General features: G+C 42.9%; 1 protein-coding gene across 3 annotated transcripts in view; it reads left to right on the top strand.

Moving 5' to 3' along the window:
* The first annotated feature begins 456 nt into the window (after positions 1-456).
* Positions 457-25,979, top strand: part of RAB3B (RAB3B, member RAS oncogene family) — a 50,449-nt gene continuing 24,926 nt past the window's right edge. For 2 of the 3 annotated variants that reach the window (XM_066192811.1, XM_066192813.1), the window contains exons 1-2: positions 5,611-5,658; positions 10,826-11,053. In XM_066192811.1, coding sequence (XP_066048908.1) covers positions 5,638-5,658; positions 10,826-11,053 — 249 coding nt within the window. In that variant the 5' untranslated portion in view covers positions 5,611-5,637. Of the gene's footprint in view, positions 627-5,610; positions 5,659-10,825; positions 11,054-25,979 lie in introns of those variants that run through there. The other variant, XM_066192812.1, reaches the window with a different exon arrangement.

Raw genomic sequence — 25,979 nt, 5'->3', positions numbered from 1 at the left:
AGGTTTTAAAAAACCCAATATTGTTTTCATTCTGTCTAGGGCATCATCTCTAAAGGCTACTTTGGTTTCCTGGAAAGGAACAGACCACAGTCAGGGCTCTCTGGGGTCTAAAGGGTTTTAAAGCTAAGAGGGTCCACCTCTTCATCAGACCTCCTTCATGTGAACGACTCAGATTGCAGCCACCGCCTCAATTTTTGTCTTCTCACCAGCAGAAATGTGGTGCCTGATGCCACAGCGGCCGTCACCAGGCTTCAGAGTTAACAGTGCCACTGATGAGAATCCCAGCCCGTGCGGAAAGTGCGATAAGAATGGCAAGTTTGGGTGGTACCCGGGACATTTTCCCTGCCCGGGGGGCTCCAGGAGCTCCTGAGGCGATTCCCATTCCCGCGCTCCCCGCGGGCCCCCGCCCCGCCCCGCCGCGCTCCGCCCCCGGGGCCGCCCCAGGTACGGCCAGGGGGGCGGCTCCCGCCACGCGTGCAGCGGCCGCGGGACCGCTCGGCTCGGCTCGCTTCGCTTCAGTTCAGTTCGGCTTGGCTCGGCTCGGCTCGTCCCGGCTCGGTTCGGCTCGGCTCGGCTCAGCTCGTCCCGGCTCGGTTCGGCTCGGCGCCGCCGCTCCTCCGCCGCAGGTAAGAGCGGCGGCCCCTCTGAGGGGGCGCGTGCCGCGCCGTCGGGGCAGCTTCCCCTCGAAGGTGGCGGGGAAGGGGGCTGGCGGTGTTCCGCGCCTCATGCCCGCACCGGGACCCACAAACTCCTCCTGCCCTCCTCTCGCGGAGCGTCAGGGCTGTTGCCGGCTTCCGCGGGACAGGAGCCGGGACTGGAAGCAGAAGGTGCCCGGCGGGTGAGCACCGGGTGGGTGCTCCGTGCCCCGAGGGGTGGTGTAACGGGCAGCCCTCGGGAGCGGCGCGGCGGAGAGGGCAACAGCAGTTCCATCTCTAAAATAAACATTTCCCAGCGATATAATATTGCCTTATCTCTAAAATACCCTCAGCCTCGCGGGGTGGGGAGGCGGGAGAGCGGGGCCTTCCCGGCTGTTCTCCAGCTGGCGCGCAACCCGCCCGTTCCCGTCACCCCGGGCAGTGCCCGGCTCGGGGAGGGGGAGCAGGTGACAATAACCCAACTGCTCGGCGATGGAGCGCTGCCGGGAAACGCGGCTCCCGCTGTCGCCGCGGCTGCTCGGGGCAGGGCAGGGACCCGCTGCTGCCGGACTGCACTGCCCGCCCGAGCTCCCACCGCAGAGCCGCTGCCCGGCCCAACAGCCGGAGGAGCGGACTTGCCCGTACCCACAGTGCCCTCATGGCCCCGGGCAGCGAGCCCACGGCGCCAAGCCGAACGGATCCATCTTCTAATTTAGTTCATAAAAAGTATAAACTCTCCAGTTTGTGCTGTACAAAACGCGTGTGGTATTTTTTTTTTTTTTCCGTGCTTTCTGGGACGACGCGTTGGTTTCCCCCGCTGTTTTCCCCGCTCTTGCCAGCAGCCCGGCAGTGAGGTTGGTGTGCGCGGTCACATCAGCCTGTGGGACCGCAGCCGTATCGCCGACGCCGGCACGAGTGGCTCCACCTTTTTGCCCCCACGCTGTCCTTTCCTTCTTACAAGCAACGATGCGTTGTTGTGTGCTTGTGCAGTGCATCAGCTTGATCTGACCTAAACTGAGTGTAACTTGTCAAAAAAAACCCCAAAAAAACCCAAAAACCAAACAACAACAGCAAAACCCAAACAAACAAAAACCCCCAAAACCCAAAAAACAAAACAAACAAAAACACAACCAAAAACCCAACACAAACAAACAAACAAAAAAGGCAAGGGGAAGTAATTTTAACGTGGATTTTCTCATGCCCTGAGACAATACAAGACCATAGTCTCAGAACGTATTTCTGTGAAATTCTTTGGTGGTACGTCTGGTTTTGACTTCTCCTGCTTTGTTTCTCATCACTTATTCCTGACCCAGTGCTGCACTCTCAGTTGTGCAAATAATAGTTTGCAGGGCTTCAAAGTTGCCTGGATTAGCTCTGGGTCCAGATAATATTCTTTTGTGAATGGTTTTTTTCCCCCCTCCAAAGGTAAAAATGTCACTGGAACTATAATTTTGATCTGTGTGTTTGTAACTGTTCTCAGATCATGGGCACACTGGTATTGGGTTATAGAGAGTACAAAATTGAATCCATACACTGCTGTAAGAAAGTGTGTAACTAAAAGGCTTTTATTTCTGTTATTTGTGCTTGCTATCCTGGAGGTGGTCACATGTGCCTTTACTGGGACTTCACTGCCTTCAGGACAGTTTTATCAGAACAATTTATAGAATAAGTCAGAAGAGAGACAAACAAACCAAATTAAAATCAAGCTTCCTTTGCAATTTTGACAAAATTTTGATTCCCTCTTTGCAGACCCTTGCAGTGCACTTAGTATTAACATGATCGTTGTCATGTAGTAGTTAGGTTAGCTGTGTAGTTCAGAGATCCTTTTTCCTACCTTCATTTCCATATGTTTTCATGCAGCTCCACATTAAAACGTGCAGGTTCCAGCATCACGGTTCAGGGTCTTGCATCACGCTGGTTGTAGTGCCAGGGAAGGGCTCTCATGTCTACTTGGCCCTCCCCAGTAGGTACATGTCTATTCTTTGTTACTGGTTGGGCTGAAGAAGTAGGGTTTTTTGAGGCAGTTCTCAATGGCTAATGCTGAGAAATGTCCTGAACTGGTCATTTCAGGTATGCTTTTTGCTGTAAAAATGTATCTTGTGCTTCAGGCTCTGCATATTTAGTGAGCTCCTGGAAATGTGTGCTTAGCTTAGTGCAGTAGTATTTGATATTTGAAATAAGCAATAAGATTTATGTTTGGAAGTATTAGCTCATTAAAAAATGGGAAGTGTGAGGGTGCTTATTGTAATCCCAGTTAGCAGGTGGCTTACTTTGCAGCATGGGAGAACATCATAGCACAGAGAAATGAATTAACTTATTCATCAGAGATTTTCTGCTTGGAAGAGGAGGATAAAAGGCAGCAAATTAGACTTCTGCACTGCAGAGGCATCCTGAGCTGGTCCTGTCTCTGTGTGATTCTGGTTTGCAGATGGTTTCTCTAAGACAATTCCAGTCTCTGGTCACTTGATTTGGTGAGGACAGCAGCTTGTTTTTACCTATAAGTGAAAGGTTTTAGACCCAGTGATGCAGAAAAATCTGTAACTGCCTCCTGCTCGTTGGTGGAGGGGTATTTACCTGAATCTGCATATGGCCTCACTCTAGCTCCAGATAGGGTGAGTGCCCTCATATGCCTGAACTTCCCCTATCTTCCACCACCGTGGGAGGACACGGTGGTGGCTTTCTCCATGGAGGGCTGTATCCCAGGGCAGAGGGTAGCTGTGTCCTGCCTTCTGACTGGGGAAGGATCAGCAGGGACTCACACGTGTCTTGTAACAGAGCTGGCACAGATCCACCTTGTGTGTTGCTCTGGGTGCTTTATGTCACTGCTACTTCAGTGTATGCAGCAGCGAGGTGCTCGGAAGTGCTCCAGTGTTGCCAGTTCCTTCCTGAGACCGAGAGGCAGAACTTCAAGGCTGGAGATCTGATGAGGAGGGGACTGAATTCCGCATTTCTCTCGTCTTGGCCATCGCTGCAGTGTTTGTGACAGGAAGGAAGGGCTTTGAAGATGGTGAGTTTTGTAACAGCCATCAACCTTGTCAGTGTGCACTGTTCTCTGGGACAGGGCTGGATTCGGGTCAGCCTCAGCTTGCAGTTCTATAGACCTGGAAATTGGCTGGCTCTGGGATTCCGAAATTCAACAGGATATTCAGGGAATTGTGGAAATGTCTGCATCCGTTCTTTAGGGCATAAGGAAGGCAAAAATCCCCTCTTCCTTGCATCCTTTGCTGGGTTCAGCTAGTTGTCCCTTTTACTAGGGGAGATTATTTTACTGTAGAATATTTTTCCTTGTATTTTCTGGGGTAGTGTGCTTGCTAACAGGCATGGAACCATGTGATAGTAAGAGAGTGGCAAACACTCAATGCTCATAGAAGAGAATAGAAAAGTGGAAACTTCTATTTCTTTAATTTTTTGTTGTTGTCGTAATATTAGAGGGACTAATTCCTCTTTCCTGAGAATATTATTGTGGCTCTAAAATGGACTTTGAGGATGTTGAATGTCATGCAGGAAATGGGAGAGGCACGGCTTGATGTTTGACTAAAGGAAATCTTTCTAACAACAGTCAAACCAAATGTGCTTGTAAAATTAGATGGCAAAAAAGTGATACCTGCTGGGTCTTGACTCATGTTTCCACACCAGTAAGTTCTTAAAAACCCTTTAAAAGCTGTTTTTAAAGCCTATGTTCCCAAATCTAAATGGGTAATGAAAATAAATAACCACTGACATTGCTTAGGTGTTCTCATCCTTTAGTTGTCACGCATGTACTGAACTTTTTTGTAGCCTGTAAATTCCAGAACAAATCCTCTACAAGCATCTTCTCGTAAAGACTTCTGGACTCATTAATAAATTAATTTTATTAAAGATGAAGCACTCAAGATGAAGGGCTCACATTTTTAAAGTAATAAACATAGATTTTCTATGTTGAGGGTTGAATTTTTTTTTTTCTAGATCTTTTAATTGAGTGACATTTAGATGACACCCCAAAGTCAAGTTCTGGACAGTACTGAAGAGTGAACCAGAGGCTGTCACAGGGAGCAGCTGTTGCAGAGGGCAGGGCTGTGAGAGCAGGAGGAAATGTAACCAATACCAGAAAATGTGCAATACTTTGGGCAAGACCAAGCTGCTGTTGTGTTGCCAAGTGAGGTGATTGTTAATTGTGTGGATCCTGAGAAAGGATTTGTCTTTGATCCAAATTCTGGCCTGGAGTAGATGGCTGCAGCCTGTTACTTACATAAGGTCCGAGTGTGCCCAGGTGTTTTGGCAGTCCCCACAAAGCAAGATAATGTAAGTCAGGATGACAAATGGTGCTGTACCCTGGCTTGCTGGAAAGGAAATGCACCAGGCACAAACTTGGCCTTTAGATTGTATGAGCCATGAAAAAAGACAGCTATATTCTGTTAAGTTTTTCTGCTCTAAATCTGGAATAATTACTACTTTTAGGCAGATATTTTTGTGTAGATGTGTGTAAGTTGCAGACGTTTCCATGTCCTATTGCAGTTGTCTTTGCAGCATGGTAGACTTTGATCCAGGCTTTGTGCAAAACACCCGTGTGTACAGAGGGATTTCAGCTGCTTCTTGGTTCCATTTGCTTTGCTGCCTTTCTTCAGGAAATGCGTAATGATTCCTGTCGAAGGTTTTCTGTCCACTTGTGAGATTTATCTGGAACTTTCATTTTAGATTAGTAAAGATAATCTCCCTCTAACAAACTTTAAACTGTTGGCTTCGAATGTTTGCTGTTATCTTAATATCTGTCACTAACTCATGCACTGTTTCTGTTCTCTTTGTACGCTACAGGACTTTCCTCTTTACCTTCAGTGGAGGAAGCTCAGACCTTACACAGCGCTGTGTTCCCAGCCTAACCTGCCTACCCATTATTCCCTTACCTAATATTCTTATTATTCATCTTTATCATAATCATTGTAATCCTTTTGCTTCTGCATCGCAGGTTCAACAGTGTGACCACTCTCTTGATTCATATACTCACAGCAAAGCCTTCATCTCTCTCATGGATTATAGATCTAAATTGGTAACTATCGCTTGCTTGCAATGTTTATTAGCAGATATGTTAATTGCTCATGCTCTGTTTTCTGCTTCTGATAAATCCTTCTTGTAGAACAGCATTTTTATAAGAATCTCTTATTTCCTTTATGAGCTTTATCCTTAGGACAGCACACATTGGCTGTAAAAAAAATTCCATTGGTAGAAGTCTGGTTCAGAATTGAACTTAATTTCTGAAAAAGGAAAAAGTTTTTATTTTCCAGTGATAGAGTGCATAAAGGAGTGAGTTTTTATAGTAGAAAATTGACATAGATGTGTAATTTGTGAACTAGAATATTTTTAACTTAGATGCACTTTCTAAGACCTTTTGGGGAAAAAAACCCCTCTTTTTTATTAATGTATTAATGCTTTTGAGAAGAAGTTATGTTGCACATCAGTAACACCTCTCCTGGATTACTGAGGAAATACAGAGGAGTGGTTTCACCCCATCCTCTCATCTGCCTGGTTAAAGAAATGTGTGTTAGTGGATGTTGATGAAACAGTTAAACCGTCACATTTAAATTGTTTCTGGTCCTAAATAACACAAGACAAATATAGGAAATTACGGTTTTGGCTTTAAAAATGAATCATATTGAAAGATGTTTTTATTCCTAGAACTGCCCAGAAGCTGTAATATAAAGAATCCACAGGTTCCCAACAAGTTGAATTTGCAAATGTGTCTTAGGGTATAGTTTGAAGTATATGTTGCATCAGTGTCACCAGGTTTCGTGGTTAACTGGGGTGACTGACAGCAGAAAAGGAGACTCTTTCCCAAATTCGGACTCCTTTCTCACACTGTTGTGAGAGGGAATGAGATGTGGAAAAAGCTTGTCTGTGAACACACCCATGTGGTTGCTAATAAAGAGACATGTAACCTTCCAAGGTAATGATTGGATTTCTTGTTTCTTGTCTGTGAGAGAATGAAGAACAGCCCTCCATTAGTTTGTAGCCAAAACCCTAAGGGCTTGCAACACTAAAACTCAACCTTAGCCTTTTTTTCCTGGCAATAAATGAATGGTGAGAGACATCACTTGATTTCTAGCCAACGCTTAAAATTTTTACTGAAGTTGGCTGTAGGCAAAAAATGTTGCAGAGCAGTGATTCCTTCCAGTTATTCCTGCGAGCAGGAACACTTTGATGTTGCACTAGAAACCATTTTGAGCCTTTACCATGTTGCTGGTCACAAATTGAGGAGCACAGCTGTGTGGATCCATCTATGTGACACATTTCAGTGAGCACTAAAAACAACAAAGGCTGGTTTCCCATGGAGGTGTCTTAGGGCAAAAGGCTTTTTTTCTTTTAAAATTCATTAGACCAAAATAGAAACTAAAGACAGGAGAGCCACCTTGGCCTAGGAATGTATTCTTTGGTGGCTAATAAGCTCTGATTAAGATTTTATTGCTTTAGAGCATTTGCAGCATCCTGCTCTAATGTGGTTTCTTTGTCTAATAAAGGATGAGCTCACACTGCAGGCTTTTTCCTCAACAGGGAAATAATAAGGTATCTCAGAGCTACAAAACTGCCTATTCCCCCAAAACTAGTTGGAAGTGGCTGTGTTTGAGACCTTGCTGCCATTGCTAATGCACATGGGGAAAAAAGATTGTCAATATCAGTATGCTCTTAGCTACAAAGAAGAGGGCTACCCAGGCAAAGAACTAAATGATGCAAGGTCTCATGCTAAAGTGTTTTCAAGGACAATCTGATTGGCAGCTTTTCCCTCTCCTGTGTAATGGGTTTTATGTCCTGTAGCAAAATCTTTCCTGTCTAGGTATTTTATTGAGGATTATTTCAAGACAGTCAAAATGGAAACAGTCACAAGCCTCTCCTTTGCCCTCTGTATGCCAACTGTATTTGACCTGGTCTCCTGTAACAGAGGTCTCCTTGAGCTGTGTGTTTGTGTGAAACAGCAGAGATGCTGCTCTGTTTGGAGCCATCCTAAAAGAGCATCTGTGGCTGGGTGCCCAGGGAGCAGGGGTTACACTGCCAGCTGAATGGCCTTGGACCGAGGAGGGAGCACAATTCCCTGGGAGCAATGGCTGTGTGAGCCTTCAGGTGATGTGGGCAGGAGCTGCCTGACCTCAGCGTGTTGTCTCCATTTCCCTCTGCTGCAGAATCTCCTCCAGGTGCAGAGGGCTTGCAGGAGATATGATTCTGTGGACCTTTCTCTCAGTAGCATAGCAACTGCCACCACTTCCCACTGCTCTGTCCCCTCTGCTTGGCTCCCTCAGCCGTGCAGGATCAGGAGCTGAACCAACTTTACAAACAACCCTGCAAAACAGGAGAAGCTGTAGGAGTATTTATTTTTAACTGGGATCTCTCTGTTCTCTGAACCACCTCTCTGCAGGGTCCTCAGGGCTGACATGGCTAGGGAGTGCTTGGAGCAGCAGTGAGATAACAGGTGGGGAAGAGAAAGGGAGGGGAAGAGGACCAGGAGAAAGGTCTGCTCTTTCCTGGCTTTGGGATTCATGCACAAATTCAGGGGCAGTTCAGTGAACACTTCCAACCCAGCTGCTGGTAGAGCACAGCTTCAGTAATGATCTGCCATCAGAAGGATAATCAGAAATTAATATGAAAGTCCTTTCAGTTTCACTCTATTCACTAGAGGGGAAAGGGAAAAGTCGAATTTAAGCAAGGGGATGGAGTTTTCTTTAAAATTTTTGTGCTCTGACTGCCTCTGGTGGTTCAAGGTGCTGACCTGCAGCATCTTCAGCCAGCAGAGAGGCCAGTGAGGGCTGTGCTTCTATGACAACAGCCCCGCGTTCTGGGCAAGTATCATTTGATCTTATGCTCTGTGTTGTGCTTTTAACAAAGCTGCTCGAGCTGGCCACATTCTGTAATTGCTTTTTCAGCTGAGATCTGAAAGTCAGATTTGTAGCCAGGTACAATTCTGATTAGAGCAATCTAGGAGGGTTAATAGAGGCACCAGTGTTTCAGTTAAAAGATCAGCTTGGAGTGTGTAGATTGTTCCTGGGAAGGCAGGGGTAGAAAGAAGATACTGATTCCTGTATGATTTGTTCAGTACATCTTTGTTAAAGATCTGCCTCTGAATCTTTAAAAGACCAGGCTTCAAGTAATTAGGGTTTCTCACTATTTCAAGCCTCTGTGTGTGGAATGGAGAAGAAGAGATTTTAATTGTTTTTTTCTTCTTTAGCAAGTGCAGAAGTGTTGCCAATGGCATTTGTGGAAAGTATAATGTGTGTGAAGAAGACAAATTACTCAAATAGATAATTTCACCAGTGTGGTGATGGTACAAATCAACTAATCAATCACCTGATTCATAATTTTTACAGCGGAGATTTCTAAGGATAAGGAGGCAGTGAGTGCATTGGACTGAGTGTCTGAATGGAAGTCAGTCAGATGTTAAATTCTTCATTTTAGAAATTCCTGCTATGAACCACAACACATGGGTAGAAGAGCTGTTTTCTGACACACTAATGAGAAGAAAATTTGTGCTTGTGTTTTCTGGAGTGCTTGCAAAGGACTTTAGTCTGACTGAAGAGCAGCTGAAGTTCAGAAGAGAGTGTATCAGAATTGTGCTGTATCCTACGGAGAAATACTTGTGGGAAGATTTTAATGCATTCAGTGCAGCTGTTCACTATTGAGCTACTGATAAATTTCAGAAACTGCCCTTGTGAGTGCAATCTGTGAACAGAAATGTCTGCTGCACCAGCCCTTTTCTGTGTGAGAAAGTTGCATATGTTTAGTCGGAGATAAACTGTTGTGCATATTGTACTGAAGTTTAAACCAGGTTGCTTTTGGTTTGTTTCCCCTCTGTTGGCAGTTTGAGTTACCATCCCTATTTAAACTGCCTTGGGATAGCATTTTGGTTTATAGTTGTGAATTTTGAACCGTTTTGTTTGGGTTTGTGGGGTGCTGTTGTTGCTGGGGTTTTTTTTTTCAGTGAATGGATGAAGTCCAGTGTGCAGGTGAGACTTGCCAAGAAGAAAGGTGTTTGGGCATGTGCCAAGAGTAGACATTGGAGTGAGTTTTGTTCCCAAAGGTGCCTATGAATTTGAGTTGAGGAGAAAACTTCTGTGGATGCTGGGTGAAGGAGAGACTCCTGTCACTGCTCAGTGCCTTCTGACTCTGCACAGGGTAGCCCAGGCCCTGGTTTGGATGAATAGCTGCTAATTAGACCTGTGCTGTCATTGCTCCAATTTGCCAACCCTGTGACTGGTTATAAGGAGCCAAGACACTTGTTTATTTGAAGTGTGGTGGTTTCAAACAGCATGAGAGATTAGAAGTGTGGTATAGCTGTTAAAAGGTAAAGTTTCTTTTTCCTCCTCTGTAGTAATTTGGTTTGTGTAGTTGTGTTCTGTACAACCAGAGATGAAAAGTGAGAGTCTACCTCCTTCCACCGAGTGTCTGGGCTGCACACATTAGAGTAGCCAGGGCTGCTCATGGCCCTTAATGATTCATATTCTGCTGTTTTTTGTGGTTTTTTTTGTTTCTGAATCTGAAAGGGATAATTTATCCATTCCAAATGCTGTCTGCACCCCCACTGAGCCCTCACATTTTTACAGTGCTGTTTATTCCAATTGCAGTCTTAGGAGTAGATAGGTATTGGATGGATTCAAAGTTTCCAGCTGAAATTCCTGTTTTTTCATCTTTTCCCATTGCCTTTCTTTTCTTCTGTAAATGTTGAGGATGGAACTTTTGTAAGGATAAAATGGTGGTGGTGCATGCACTAGAAATGCAGATTTTCCATAGAAGCAGTGAAAGCAATTATTTAGGTTTATTTACCTTGGTGGCTGTTTGATGAATTGCATGGTTGGATGCACTGTCAAAGATTTTAGTTCTTGGTTGCAGTTTATTGGAGCAACAGAAGTGGCACCCTGCCACTGGAGTAAAGAATGCTGTTTCCCCATGAGTATTTGAACAATCTGCAGTAGCCATCTGTTATTCTGTTAAACACAAAGCACTGCAACAGGTGTATTTCTTGGGTTTGGAAGTCTTACCAGCATGAGTGAACACTAAACATTTTAAGGCAAGATTTAAGAGAAGATTGCAAAGTGTGCTCCTCTTTAGTCAGCAGATATAGTGGTTATGACATGAGAAAGTGGAGAGATAACCTAAACATATGGTACACAGTTAAGGAAAACAAATGCTGAACTGCTCTTAAATCTGTTCTTTTCCCGTGTTTGTCATTTCCTTAGATGGCTTCAGTAACCGATGCCAGATTCAGGCAGAAAGATACTTCAGACCAAAACTTTGATTACATGTTCAAGCTCCTGATCATTGGCAACAGCAGCGTGGGTAAAACCTCCTTCCTCTTCAGATACGCCGACGACACCTTCACCCCGGCCTTCGTCAGCACCGTGGGCATCGACTTCAAGGTGAAAACAGTTTACAGGAATGACAAGAGGGTCAAGCTGCAGATTTGGGTAAGTGCCAAGCATTTTCAAAGATGCTTCATATTAGTCCCAGTGAAGGTGTGATGGTAAAAAAGTAGCTTGTTTGGAAGTGGATTTTTGGGTTGGTGTAGGTTTTGGTTGTTCATGTGTTCTGTGTGGCTGGACCTTTGTGACCCTGCAGTGAACTGAGGGGGTTCTCTTTGTGTTACTGCCTCACTCAGCTGGTGAGGAGCCTGATGTGGTCTAAGCAGCTGCTCTACACTTGAGTAAACTCTGCACACAACTCATACTATCATTTTACATCCTCTACGTAAGATACTTGTATCTTCCTGTAACTCATGTACCTGCTCAGCAGCCTGTTTCTGTCCAATTTCTGTCTCATCTAAGAACTTAATTTTCTAATTGATCACATATACTTGATTTATAATTCTTTATTAATTGCATTTAAATGTAAAATTACAGTAATCACATCTGGGTTTTTTATTTATTGTGGGGATCTTGAATAGTGAGAATCTAAAATGAGGTGCTTTTTTTTGTACTACAACTACATGGTTCATTTTGTTTCTGTGTTGCTGGATACAATGTACAACAAATTATTTAATGAAAGATTCTTTTCATGTTGTAAAATCCTGACATTGAAACTAAGGTAGGTCACCTGATATAAAATTGATTGATTTAATTTAGGGTTTTGGCAATAAAAATGTTTTTACTTCAGGCCCCATAAGCAACTAAAGGCGATTTCCATTTAGTTGGTCTTTCTGAATTTTGGAACATGAAATTTTCTAAGAAGCTGTATAAAAGCAAGACAGAAAACACCATAAAATATTAGAGGTTTTTTTCAAAGATAGTGTGATTAAAGTGATTTAAGCAATAATCTTAATTAAATCCGTTAGAGGGCTTTAGGGCAAAAAGGACTTTAATAACCTTAAACTCCTTATGAAAAGAGATGTCAGGTGGATTCCTCAGAGGGTGCTATCCTATAGGACCTGTAATATTGGAGTTACCAAGAACACTGTTGATTTAACATTTATTTTTAATAAAAGGTACACCTAAGTGTTGGACAGTTTCCAGAGTAACTTGTGTTCTGTTCTTGTCTCTTTTTGCATGGATCACTGACATGAGTCATGATTCAAGGACCTTAACAAAAACACTGTGTGCCTTTATCAAAACCACAGTATTTGAACTTGTTTGTTTCTCTGCCTGCTTCCTGAGATTATTTTTGTCATTTCAATGTGTTCTCCAGGCTACATGATGTAATAGTGGGGTCCATTAGCACAGTAAAACTATGGGGTTTTATGTGTAAGAAGATAGAGTTTTCTTACCAACCTGTCTTCCAATTACTTTTTAAAGTTATTTACAGCTGCTGTTGAGATTCTGGGAGTGTGAGGCCCTGTGGCTCCATTGAGCCCTTTGCTCTGACTTACAATTTTCCAGTTATGTTGACATTTTTTTCAGTTATGCTCCCCCTAAGCTTGGCATTAAGCCTTATCTGAATCACGTTTAATGTGAAGGTTTTAAATGAAGGAGGTATAAGTGTTTGACTTAACCACTTCAAATTCTTTTCTAATATCCAGAGAAAAGCACTTCTAGGAACCTCTGATGTTCTCCACAGAGCCAGGTTTTTTTCAGTTCAGGGGTGCTTGTGGAACTCTGAAGTGAGCACAGTTGTGGCAGACTGGAGGTGCTCAAGGGCTGTGCCAAATAACCTTGTTGTGTGTTCTGCAAGTCTCAAGGTGAGAGGGAAGTTATTACTGCTGTGCTGTGACCCAGAGAGATCTGTGATCAGTGGGACTTTCTTTACATTGCCTGTGTTGAACAGAATTTGGGTGCAGGACCCAGCTGCAAAGAGTTCCTTGTGTTGTCTTAAAGCTCAGAAAATTTTGTCCCCCTTCAAGGGCTGAGCAGCGGCACGTGAAGACTGACAGCTGTGTCAGGAAATGTCTCTCTGACCTGGCTCCTGGTTTTGTTTCTCCAGCAGAAGCTGATGAGCATTTTAAAGCCAGAAGTCTTGCATTTGTGTTTATGCTGAGTTTAAGGAAGTCTGTATTTTGTGAATCAGGGTTTGACAAGCTGTCACATGGAACCATCAGAAGAGAGTGCTCCTCTGTTTGATTTTGGTGTCATTAGTGGGCCTCTTGCTTTGTTGACATTAACGCCTCAATCACCCAAATTGATATTTTTATAATCAGTTGTGCTTCTGACGAAGCAGTCTGGGAAATGATCTGCTTTGAAAAGACTTGAAAGGAATAGCTCTTTAGCTTGAGAGGAATGGGACATAGCAAAGATATTCATGATGTTTTTAAGGTGGAATGACAGCACTGCTGCTGCCTATGGAAACGGTAAAATGGTTCAGAGAGGGGTTTATGAAATAGTGTTTTGTAGGCTTTTCCCCCCCTTTCTTTAGAGAACTCCAAGATCAGTTGACTATGTTTTAATTTCAAATATTTTCTGTCTCATTTAGGAATAGTGGTGTTGTGTTAATAGAATAAATTAACTTTACTGAGAACATTCATTTTGTAGTTGGATGAGGCTTAGTAATGTACTATCTAATTAAAAACATTATTTGCATAAATACATTTATATGTTATATAGATATTTACATAACTACATAAATGCAGCTCTTGGATTAGATTTTTTTATGCCACTGCCATCTGTAATAATACTTTCATATAAAGCATCTTCCTTATGATTGGGTTGTAAGAAGCCAATTTATAATATCTCTCTGCGTTTCTTGCCCAAGTTTTATATTCCCAGAGTTGCTAATTACTGTTTACTGGAGGAAAACTATTATATTTTTAGCTAGGTATGGTTTTTTATTATAAATATATCTCAAAGGTAACATTATTATATTCTTAGCAAATGCAAACAGTTAATACTTAATGCAGAGTTCAGGTTGCCTAGCAGCTAGAGAGGGCCACTTTGTCCAGATCCAGATGGAAGCAGGGTGAATGAATAAAAGTGATTTCAGTTTTAGGTAAGAGCAAGGTGAGATTTCTTTTTCTGCCTTCTGTGCATTTGTGTGTCTATTGGATTGTGATGAATAATGGTGGTGAAAGTGACAGCAGAACTCCTGAGCAGTGTGGCATCGAGGGGAGCTGCTGAGGGGCAGCCTCTGGCCTTTTGTGCTGGCCCAGTCTGGCTTCATTATATTAATTCTTTGCACAGTCACATAAATTAACTGATAGAAAGTCATTGGCAGGGTTCAGCCCCAAACACTTGCAATACGTACTTTGTGTGAGGAATTTGATAACATTTCCATTATACTTCTGTGCAGCACCCTACACAAGGGACTCTCAACATTGATGTGATTAATAATAAACATCACTAAATGCAGGGTTTGGCAGCTGATGTTACAGTTGAAACTACTTTAAACTTGTAAAAAGCAGCAGAGATTAAATTTAACTTCAGGTTAAAAGGCAGAAAGGCTGCGATATTCAGACAAAGGCAGCATATTTAGACTGCATATGATTTTTCTTTAGAGGAGCTGTTTATTGGAATTAAACTGCTAGGATGAAGATTTTTTTTCCTTCTCATTAAAAAAAAAGTCTCTGTGGCTTAACTGCTGAAACCTGTTGAGATGTGAGATTAGCTGTAGTGGATGTCTGAAACGTGTTACAGCTCTCAGGCACAGCTGGGGAGAGGGTACAAAGCAACATTGCTCGTGGTTTTTTGGATCTTTAAAACCAGAAATATGACAACTGCTAATTATATTGAGTGGCAGTTACCACTACAAAACAGAAAAGTGTAAACCAAAATAACTCCCCTGCTGTGTAGCTGTCCAGAAGGCAAATACACAGTGTTTTAAAAAGCTTTTTGTATCAGGCATGATACATTTTGGATGACAGGATGATCTTGAGCAGCTCGCCTCTTAGGGAAGGGATTGAAGGAAGCAACACTAGCAACTGAGGGGTTTTTTTGGTTTTTTGGTTGGTTTTTTTTTTTTTTTCATTTACAGGAGGTAAAATTAGAACACCATCATATTTGATTGTAAATTTTAATGTTAATTGCACACTTAAGCAAGAGCTAATTATGCATTTCAGATGAGAGAGGCTTCTATTCCCAAGGCATCCTATTCCTATCATGGTTTTGCTAAGTTCCTTGCAAGCACTGACTTCAGGCTTGAATGCTTCCACAAAACTTGTTTCTAAAGAAAGAGATAATAAGGTTCAGTAATTAAATGTATAGATGTGATAGTGATGGGTGTCTCTAAAGCACTATTGGGCCTGATTCTGCTTTTATAGACTCACAGTTGTGAAATCCTCTGATTTGCTGTTTAGATGAAGAACTAAATTGGAGAAATTCATGATAGTGAAAAGAACACGTTGATCCTTGCAAGGGAGTCAAGGATTACATTTTATTTGCAGCATTAAGGATTTACTGGGTCCCAGGAATGAAAGTCATTGTGTGTGAGTGGATGTAAAGCACTGCTTCTCATGCTAAAATACAATGCAGAATATTTGACTGGAGAAGAGATGCAATATTAGTGTCTGTAATTCAATTCCAAGGTCTTGGTTATAGCTCAAGTAATAATACTTCTGCTTTGAGAAGAACTTGGTGCTCATGCTACTCTGAATGGGTGTCAAGATTATAGTTGCAAGGATGATACAAAGGAGAGAAATAAAAACTTGAAAATAAGACCTTGATGGGTCAGTTGCCCCACTCACTATTGAATTATTGAACAGCCTAAGCTTGCTGAGCAGGACATTGCTGTGTTTGCAGTCAAACAGTTGACATGGAGAGTTTATTTCTGTTCTCAGTTAATCACCTCAATCTCATTGTTATCTCATTATAACTCTGCATTACAATGAAGGCCAAATTCAATTTCAGTCTAAGCTCTGATACCACTGCCGTTATCCCTGCTGACAATACTGGATCTGCTCTCACTGCAGGTGTAGTATCTCTCTTTGTGCTCCATCTCTGCAGGGTTACTGGGCCCTTGGATGCCCAGTACAATTGTTTTGTACAATTCAGTAAAACAAAACGTGTTGCGTTGAGAGGTGCCAGGCTGTATCCAGGGGCAGTGTTGAGTGTGTGTTTGTTGATAAAGAGCTGTTGGTAGTTCAGAGGTTTGGGCCTTTCCTAGAGAAAATGAACTGATGCTGACTGTTTGTCCAGTAGAGGAAAAGCTGTACATGGGAAATTTGAAGGGAAATTATTCACTTGATGTAGTGAGGCACTTGAGGTTTGAGAGGACAAATGAATTGCTGGCCTCCCAAAAATTAGATTTTTCATTTAATGCTTTTTTACCAGACATTCAGTATAGATATTTTGTATTTTATATAAGGTCTTAGACTCATGTGCCTCAAAACTTTTTCCTGTTGTCCTTGTCTCATCAGAATCACCCTTATTATGATTTTCTTTTACAGTTTTATCTTCTGCATAATGACTGGGTATATTCTATATTTAAATATGCTGGGTGGTGCTGTGATCCATTATGAGATAACACCGTGGGTGGAATTTATGAGTTCTCATAGTGTTTGTCTCAAGTGAGCATGTAGTTAAACTGTGTCACATTTGGTCAGATGAGAAAATATAACTACTGTGCTTACTCACATTCAAAACTTTCATACATTGTGTTGTCTACTGCAGTGTCATGTTTATGCAACACTTGAGTACCTGAATGGCTGATTTTAGAAACAAAAAATGGCATGCAAACTCCCCCCCCCCCCCGAATATTTTTCAGGTGTGAGGAATTGTAGCCTACAGCACAACTGGAGTACCTAGGAATTTAGCAGCGTGAACTTTGTGATGTGTTTTCTGTTATCCAGCTGTTCAACATCATCCTGATTCATTTAACAGCATGAACTGAGCTCCCGGAGATAAGAACTGATTTTCTGTATTCCATTGCATTAGAGGCATTGGACTCTGCAGGCAGAAGGAAACACTGGGGAGAAGTACCAGAAACTGGACAAAAAAGCCGCACATTCCTGCAGTGTTGAGAACTGGGAGGCCTATGGTTTGCTGATTAGGTTCTCCTGTCTGCAGAACAATGTAATGTTTACCAGGTGACACTGATCTCAACCCAGATTTCTGGTGAGCTGTTCTGGCTGCCCAACAAACACTAATGAGAGTGACAAAGTAGGGAACATAAATCCTGCTTGGGGTGAGGTGTATCTTCCAGTAGCAGCTTAACACCTTGTACTTTATGGCCAGGGGCCACTGCAGCCCAAAAGTGTACCCTAAGCATCCCAGTGTATCCTTCTGTGCTTCTGCCACAGTCGGGGTTTGCAGCATTGCTGAGATGTTCCTCCATCCAAATGGAGCTGCCAGTCCCAAATGTCCTGCTCAGCTCACACATGGCATCCTGTGTTTCTGTTGTGCACTTGCATCTTGTTTGAAAATTCCTCTAGTATTGCCAGTTCCGCTTTGCATCCATTTCTGTGCTAATCAGATACTCACTGCTTCACTACTAATTTGTGTTAGAAACTGAAACAGGAGGTGGCAGGAGTGTTTGAAACTTGAGGGGAGCAGGTGTAAGTGCAGCAGATAAACACTGTGTTATGAGCTGCTGGGCTTCATTAACTGAAGTACCTTCAGTGATATATGCCTCAAGTGATTAAACTTTGTATATTACTCAAAGAAGGCTCGATGGTGGTATTTTCTCAGCCAGATTCTGGCTGGTTTTGTCGCTCTGACAAACTGATCCAGACATCTACAGCAGTGCTAGAGGGTAAAGTCATGGCGAGCGAGCAGCGTGTGTGGATGATCAGTGTGTGCACATATGCTCCTGGTGCTGCCAGGTTTTACTGTCCCTCTGCTTTCCTTGCAGCCAGAGCAATAAAACAGAGCATACAGGGGACCTGTGTATAGGATGTTTACGAGGCACTACACTCACTCTACTGCTGGTTTTGCTTTTGCATGTGCTTATTCAAAGCTTCACCTGCTGCTTCCCCTCTGTGGGTCCCTCGGTCACCGCTGTCGCCGTGGCAGTTGTGAAGTTGCTGCGTGTTGCAGTGCCATGGTAACTGCATCCTGCTCTGCTGGCTGCCAGCGGGCACCCAGCCTGCCCAGTTGTGAAAGGAAGCAAGTGCTCCAAGTGGCAGATTGGCACGAGTCAGCTTTGATAAGTCCAGGTGAAGTCCTTTACCAAGGACTGCAAGTCTCTTTTCTTGAGGGAAGAAAGAGAAATAACTCCTATCAAAAGTGATTTGGATCTTTTTTTTTGAACTCTAAAGGGCTAAAAAATGTGTTTTCATTGGGATGACCACCAAGTGCTAAATTGCTTTCTTGCTCTGCAGTTTAACCTCATGCTGTACACATTTCTGTAAGGCTTGTGCCACTTTCCCCATCGTTTTCTCTTTGTGTTGTGCACCCTAGCTTGCTCTTGGAGAGGTTAGAGAGCACCTTCGTAAGTACTTTTACACTAACTGCTAGGTGAGTTCTTGCAGAGTACTGTCATAACAGCATTTAAAATCATGGAGTTTTGTCTAAGAGTGAGCAAGTAGACCTGAGGAAAAGCACAGAATTCTTGTTTGCTTTCTGCAGAAGAAATACTCTGACTGTGATAAAGCACACAGGTGCATCACTTAATTACATGGAATAATAACACTGGAAATTTACAGCAAGCGAGGGTAATTAAGGAATGCATTTTTCAAGTCTTTCATGTACAAGAGTGGAATGATGGGCCATAATAACTTTTATGCTTCTGTTACCCTCTCTTGGCCCTCACTGGGTTGTAGAACCACCAGCACTGTGAGGGCTGGTACTGTGAGAGCAGTGTAGTGAGACACCTGAGGGGAGGTTGTCTGTAAGAAGGAAGGTTGTGCTCGGTGCAGCATGATGGGGCTTGCAGCAAGCCTGGCTTACTTAAAGCACAGCTTCAGCTGACTCTGCTGTGCCCCCTGCACCTCTGGAGTCCTGCCTCTGGCAGGTGAGGGCTTGTGCAGACAACTCCACTGTGCAGTGCTGAACTGTCCTAAAGGGAGCAAGAGAGTGCATTGAAAACTGGGGCAAAACTTGTCTAGAACCAAAGCATGCCAGTGCCTTTAATGAATACATTAGTTACAGTGGAAAACAGCACCAAAGAACAGTGCTATAAGTGCTGGCTTGCAAGCAGCAAGGAGTGGCCCTGAGCAGCAATCCCAGGAGGGCTGGGGAGGTGGGACTGCTGTCGCAGAAGTGTCAGTCTGTGTGAACTCCAGTGGATTCCAGCCTTCCTGGGAGGTGGTTGGTTGTCTGGGCTTCCCGAGATGTGGAAGGGGGTATGCATTTGGCAAAGCTCTTCAGCCTGTTTTTACACACCCTTCCTCACCAAACCCCCTCCCTAGGTTATTTTCCTAAGTGTGAGAGCAAAGCACAGAAGGGACTTGAATGGGTTGGCTGATTGTGGGAGCTCAGAGCTTCAGATGAGCGGTATTTCTGTACTGATGCTCATTCTGACTGCTGTCGTATAATTATGCAACTGCTGCAAATCCATAGCTGTTTAAGGTGCCTTATCCTAGCTAAAATGATCTTCTCTTTTAGAAGAATGCCCTTCATCTTGAAAATAGTATGCAGGAAGAGTGACTACTGCAAAGATATTAAGTGAGGTAAATCTGTGAGAACTGCTCGGTCCCTCTTGAATTTTTGGGGAGTTGGAAGTGTAAGATTAATAAATTTTTTGCACTGGTTAATGATTTTAGGGAAAAGCAAACTCTTGCAAGGGAAGAATCTGCGTAAAATCCTCCTCCGTGATGTACTTTCTACTGTTCTGAGTTGCACATGCCACAGTAGCATGTTCAAAGCTGTGGCCATAGTTCTGAAGTCTTGGAAATGTTTGAAATTACTTTAGTTTTTATGCTAGAATTCTGGTATAAATATGTATAGGAGCTACTTAGTATTCAAGAGACTGCAAGAAACCTAAGGGGAACAAATTCATTAAAAATACACTATTGTCATGGCAAAACTATGATTTCTATATCTTCTGTATCTTCCACTGTCTCTGGGAGTGGTCTCGGTCTACAGGATATTTACTGCTTTAATACAAAATTTCACCTGAGTGAGTGGAACTTGCAGAATCTGGCTGAAAGTTGGATACAGCAGCACCTTTGCATCAGGGCAACGTTGGCTCAAAGTGATTTGTCAGTTCTCCCATCTGCAGCAGGGGCTGTGGGAATCCTCCCTTGCCCACCTGGCTGGGAGACCAGGAAGCAGTTGTGTGTCAAAACCTGATGTTGCTAAGTGATGGCAAGGGAGCCACCTGCCTTAGCATTTACAAACCCCCAGTACTCAAACAGAAGGAAATGAATAGCTTTATTTTCCATTAACTGCATGCAAGTTGTTTATTCACTCTGATCCTGAAAGTATCAAACATGTGCATCCCTTTTACTCCAGCTGGAATCTTCAGAGTTTTCAAGTCCCTGAAATGGCAGCTGTTTATTCTGCCTGAGAATGCATCCTCCAAGTAACGTTGTATTACCCTATAGCTGTGAGAGACAGTGCAGTCAGTTTGATGATTAAAATAATAGGCTTTAAAAAAAACCCACCAACAACCCAACCAAAAACCCAATACAAAACCAAACTGCTTTTTATCACCTAATACAAAGGCAGAGAAGAGGTGGTATTTGTTTTGTTGGTTATAATGTCAGAATCCATGCGATAGCCCTCTTTATCTTTTCTCTCCTTTTTCTTTTTTAAACTACAGCCTATGTGGCCAGGAAGAATTGTAGCATTGATTTCTTTTCTTACTATATTTTTTGTGAAGGAAGCTGAGAATAAATCCAACCTACTCTGGGACTGTTATCAGGAAATAGGAGAAGCAGCAGATCTTTCACTTCTCGTCTACTTATTTTACAGATATTTAAAAAAAAATTGATAAAGGTTTAATTGCCCTCATGCTACAGGTGAGTCTGCTGTGTTCTGCTAAAATCTGTCTGCTCAATAAAGTACTTGTTCAAAATAATCTCTCAGAGGGAGATGCTGAGTGACTTCTGCAGCCATGACTCACTGGATCTTCATTTTTTAAATGAAAAGATTCCCAAGACATATTAATTTTGAGATCTCATCTACTAAACTCTTGATTAATAACAGTAAGAGTATTCGTTTGTCAGTGCGTCAAGGCTTGAGGGATTCATATAATCAGTGTTCTCTCTTCAGAACAGGAGGGGTAGTTCATTTTTTCACAGAGAAGGACTTGGCAAAGACCCAGGCTTGGAACTAGAATCCTTCAGCTGAGAGAATGGAAGCTTTCCAGTAGTTGTCTCCCAGTGAGGTGCAACCAGGAGTCCAGCTCCCTAAATGAATTGGTCTTCCCTTCATCCAGAGGAGTGGAGCACCTCTGTGTGTGCAGAGGAAGGGTCAGGGGTTTTCAGGAATTAAATCTGTACTGGCTTTAGTAATTACTTCCTACTCCTAAGAAATGAGCTCTTCTTGAGTTTTACAGTTCTGCCCAGCACAGGTGGCCCTTTGAATTTGAATTGGAGCAGTTTCTAGCAGGGCCTTCTGACCCCAGAGAAGCTCTCTTCCAGAGTCAGGAGTGTGTCCTGTGTGAAGAAGTGTCCTCTCTTGGGAGTCCTGGTGCCTTGGTTCTCAGCTTTGGCTGTCCCAAAGTGTCACTCAGCTCCCGCAGGTAGCTGCAAAATCCTGTAAGTTTGACTTGCTCTTATGATTGATCTCTTCATTCACTCTGAGTAATGAATGGGACAGAAAATTGTGTTTCTTTGTTTTATTGAGTAATGAAAGAGAAAATTGTGCTTCCTTTATAAACAACCATTGCCAAAAATAGTACCTGACTATATTTTATCTGTCTCTTCTTCCTTGCTATTATTTTACTACACTATAAACACAATCTTTTTTTTTTTTTTCCCCTTTGGATTTCTTTCCGTCTTTGTGCCCTCAAGCTGCAAACAGCAAATTTTGTGAGTCATATAAACGTTCTGAGACATCAAATTAAGTAGAAACTGGAGAATGAGTTCTCAAAAGGTTGTGAATGCTGCTGACGTCAATCTCAGATTGAAGTAAGAAAGAAGATATGGTTGGCAGATCCTGTGAGCAGGACTGTGAGCACACTTATGCTAATTCTGTTGTTGGAGGAGAAATTGTGTTTTTATAAATGACGGCGATAGTCCCAACTGAAGACTTAACAGGCATCCATCTTAGTAACGAGATGATCTTGAGCTTTCATACTTTATGCTGAAATTTGCCTTCAGCAGATTCAAACGAAATTGCTTGGAAGTGACTAAAATGAATGGCAGCACGCTTTCTGCTTTTCCAGCTTGTAATATAATTCAGTTTTCCAGCTCTACTTCTGCAGAATTCCTCCTTCCAAGTGACATTGCAAAGTATGGTTTTCTAATGAACAGAAGACTGTGATGAACCTATTTAGAGATTTTTCTTGATTGTCTCTGGCAGAATTTTGGAAGTAGCAAGGAGTCATGAAAGTCAATATGTCTTATGAATTATTTTGATAACATGAAACATTTATCTTGTAGAAAGCTGTTAGTAATAGTGTTTTTGAAGTTAAATGCATGCAGATTGCATATCCATTTTGATTTGATGGTGCTATTGAAAGTTCCTATAGGTGCGGTGAGCAGAGTGCAAGAAATGACTAAAGGAAAGGGGATGCCTTTTTGTGCAAACTACAGGGAAGTTATTTGTTGTTAGCTTATCAGTGCAGAATGTTTTTATGTGTGTGCATGTTTTACCTTTAATGAGTGCAGCAGTTCAGAATTGACAGATAAATGATGTACTTGTTGACTGCTTTATCCTCCTTCCATTCAGATGGTTCACTGGAAGCCTGCATCCAATTGTTAATTATTAGTGCTGCAGTGATCACTCTGAGCCTAGATGTGTTTTGACCAAAGGCATGTTTCCAGTGGTGAAATAGGAATTAAAGATGTTTAGCCCTTTTTCAAATCAAGCTGTCTTTTGGAGAGAATCTTACAGCAGCAGATACAATAGTGCGCGTTTCAGAGACCAAACTGAATTGAAGTGAGCCCAGGGGTATTGAAAGAGTAAGGTAATGTGATTGCTGGTTAACTGGATCAAGGCAGCAGAGGGAATGCCTCCACCAGGTATCTCTATTGCCGTGCTCAGGTCCCTTCCTGATGCTGGGAAGAACTTTTGACAGATTTCTGTGGGAAGTCAGTTTTCAGATTGGTGGCACAGCAGGTACCTGGGTATGAAATATTGGAGTCAAGGCCAGTATGAAAATAAACAAGAAATATCCCTTCAAATTTGGAGATTAAATACAGCCTGGATTTACCTGCAGGTAGCCAGCAGGAGCTCAGTAGGGAAGTAATGAAGTGGGACTGTCTAGCTGGGTACTCGGCGCAAAATGTGCTTTTGCTTTGATGCTGAGGAAGAAGTTCTGGCTCTTGAAGAGTGTGCACACTGTTCTGTAAATAGAAATAACAAAGAAGAGCAGCCCCAGAGGTTGGTGCTGCTGCCAGCTCAGGGGACACCAAAGTGAGCCTGTCTCAGGGCTCAGGCTTCAGTCACGGGCACCTCCTGGGAGGGGCACCAAACCCCATCAATTTGCAGTCCTTTTTCTGCCATAACTCCTTGGTCACCGCTGAAAGGAAAAAGTAGGCAGTCGTGACAAATAATGTGGCTGAAAATCTATCAGCCACTGAGATAGGAGATAACATGTCTGATGTATCTGCTGACAGTAGAATTCCAAGGCTTCTGACCAAAAATGATCAGAGATCATCTGGAAGTCACAGTGTACAATTTCATCTGTGAGGAAGGGACCTGTGAGGGATGAGGTCCTTTAAATTACACCTATAGGGTTAAGAAAAAGTTTTAAATTAAGAGTCTGTGGGGAATAAAAAAAGGGTCTGGGGAATTTGCCTGATTCTGCATGGAGGGGGAAGAGAGGTTTCAGTGTTTCAGTTATAGGAATATTTTTGGTACTGTAAAGGTAGTCCACGACAAGCTGGTTTATTGGCCATTGGCTTCTAAGTCAGGAAAGTGTTTCCCTTGTTATATTACTTATGTAAAGTTTTACATAATTATGCTTCTCTGCAATTTTGTATCTATTGCAGAAACATCCATTTCTGATTGCTGTTTAGATCAGAAGCTTGTACTGTTCAGGACAGGTTGCTGAAATGCTTCAGCTGCTAATCTGGGCTGGCATGGTGATTTCTTTACCCCGTGGTGATTTCTTTACCCCGTGGTGATTTCTTTACCCCCTGGTGATTCCTCTACCCCATGGTGAATGAGCACAGAGACAGAGAAGCATTTCGGTTTCCTGAAGCTTCCTGTTTCTGATTAACCAGCACAAAAATTAATATCTGCTGAATTGATGCTTATCAGAATTCCTAAACAACTCTTCTGCCTCCAGCAGTGACACTCGATTATGTTTCTCACTCCTAAGCCTCTTAGAGGTTTAGCATTTATGAATCCCCTCTAATACTTTGCTTGACACATTTGGTTAGGCATATGACAGTGATCAGCTGAGAGAAAAACAAGTCATCTCATCAAGTACAAATTGAGGCTTCTAGTAAGGAGAGTGGAGAGGCAAGCAAAGGTTTCCTGCTGTTTGAAGTCAGAATAGAACAGGGCTGTTAAAATAACTGTAATGCATTTAATATAAAAACAGACTATGTGTCCACTTCCCAGCCAGCTTCCGACAGTCCACCACAGCTGGTTTTGTGAGCAGTTGTAGGAGGGAGGCTGAGGACTGGGTGCACTGAAGGGAGGTGGTTCAGCTCTCCCCTGGTGCCTCAGGAGGCTGAGCATGCTGAGGGTGTGTACCTCACACTGGATATTGGTTCTGCAGCTAAACTGTGGGATAAAACCCAAACACAGGGCTCTGAAAGGCTGTCCACGCAGTGCCTCCTGGAAGGCAGAGTAGGTGGTCTGGTGGGGAGGAGACAGCCCAGGTTCTGATTGGGGTGGTGGCTCCTGCAGCCCCTTGGTGCTCTCTCACTCCTGAGCCTCCTGCGCAGTGAAATTCAACAGTGGCCGGAGGAGGTGCTGCTCAGCCAGCCTGGGTAACCTTTCAGCAGTGGCTTCACCATGAAGGCTCCTAAGCATTCCTGCAATACCAATGATGGTAAGAAGTAGTTGCTATTGTAGGCAGGTGCATTCCAGCTCAGCATACCATGACAATTTGACAGCAGCCAGATGTTTAACTAGGTGGAGTAAGTGATGACTCGAAATACCATCATATAAATCTTGCAAATGGTACCACAGCTGAGCCTCTGGCTGTGCCTGGTGAATTGCGATGTCTCGGAAGTCTTGTTTGATCAGAGACTGAGCTCTTCCTTTAACCCATGGTTGGACCCCACAGAGACAGCAGGTATTGTGATGCATCACTAGCGCCTAATTTCAACAAGTCAGTTAATTGCTCCTTTGGAACTACACAAGGCTGGTTGAAAATATTTAAATGTTGATGTTTTAATGGAAATTGTCCTAATATTGCTGTGAAATGGAGCTGCAGAAAGAAGCTTCCTACAGCTGCACAGTCTTGCTTTGGTATACATTTCAGCCAGCATATGGTATGCATTTTAACTGAACACATGGAGAACTAATTTGATTTGAGTTGATTGATTTTGATTACTGACATGAGGATATGCTAATGAGAAACAATCCAGCATGACTAAAAGATTGTTTCAATTTCTAGCGCAGCTGATACGTGTTTGTATCATATGCATGAAAAGTAGGGGAGAAAATGTTGTCTATTTTGAAATTTTTCTCAGTGGTTACTCTGTGGTGAACAGGAGGAAACACATTATTCTGATTGCAGCTTGACAACACATTCTTCTGTCAGTACAAATTAGGACTGATTGAATGTATCTAGCTAGTACAGGTGTAGTTTTTGCATCAGGAAATGGGCAATACTGGTAGCTGTAAAAATCCTCATCCCATTTTTTCAGGAAGATTTCTGCTGTGGATCAGGAGGTCAATCTAAAAAGTTTCAGGAGGTTGTTCACTAGAGGTATCTGAGGTCTAAGAGACCAATGTCTTTGAAATTGGTTTGTTAGTTTTTAATTTACTGGAGCCTGTTCAGTTTAGATGTTTGTGTACATGTTGC

This window comes from Chamaea fasciata, unplaced genomic scaffold, assembly GCF_029207755.1.
Source record: "Chamaea fasciata isolate MVZ Bird 193981 ecotype frontalis unplaced genomic scaffold, bChaFas1.0.hap1 SCAF_10, whole genome shotgun sequence".
NCBI lineage: Eukaryota > Metazoa > Chordata > Aves > Passeriformes > Sylviidae > Chamaea > Chamaea fasciata.
Note: the sequence above shows the minus strand (reverse complement) of the source record. Positions and strands in the feature narration are given on the sequence as shown.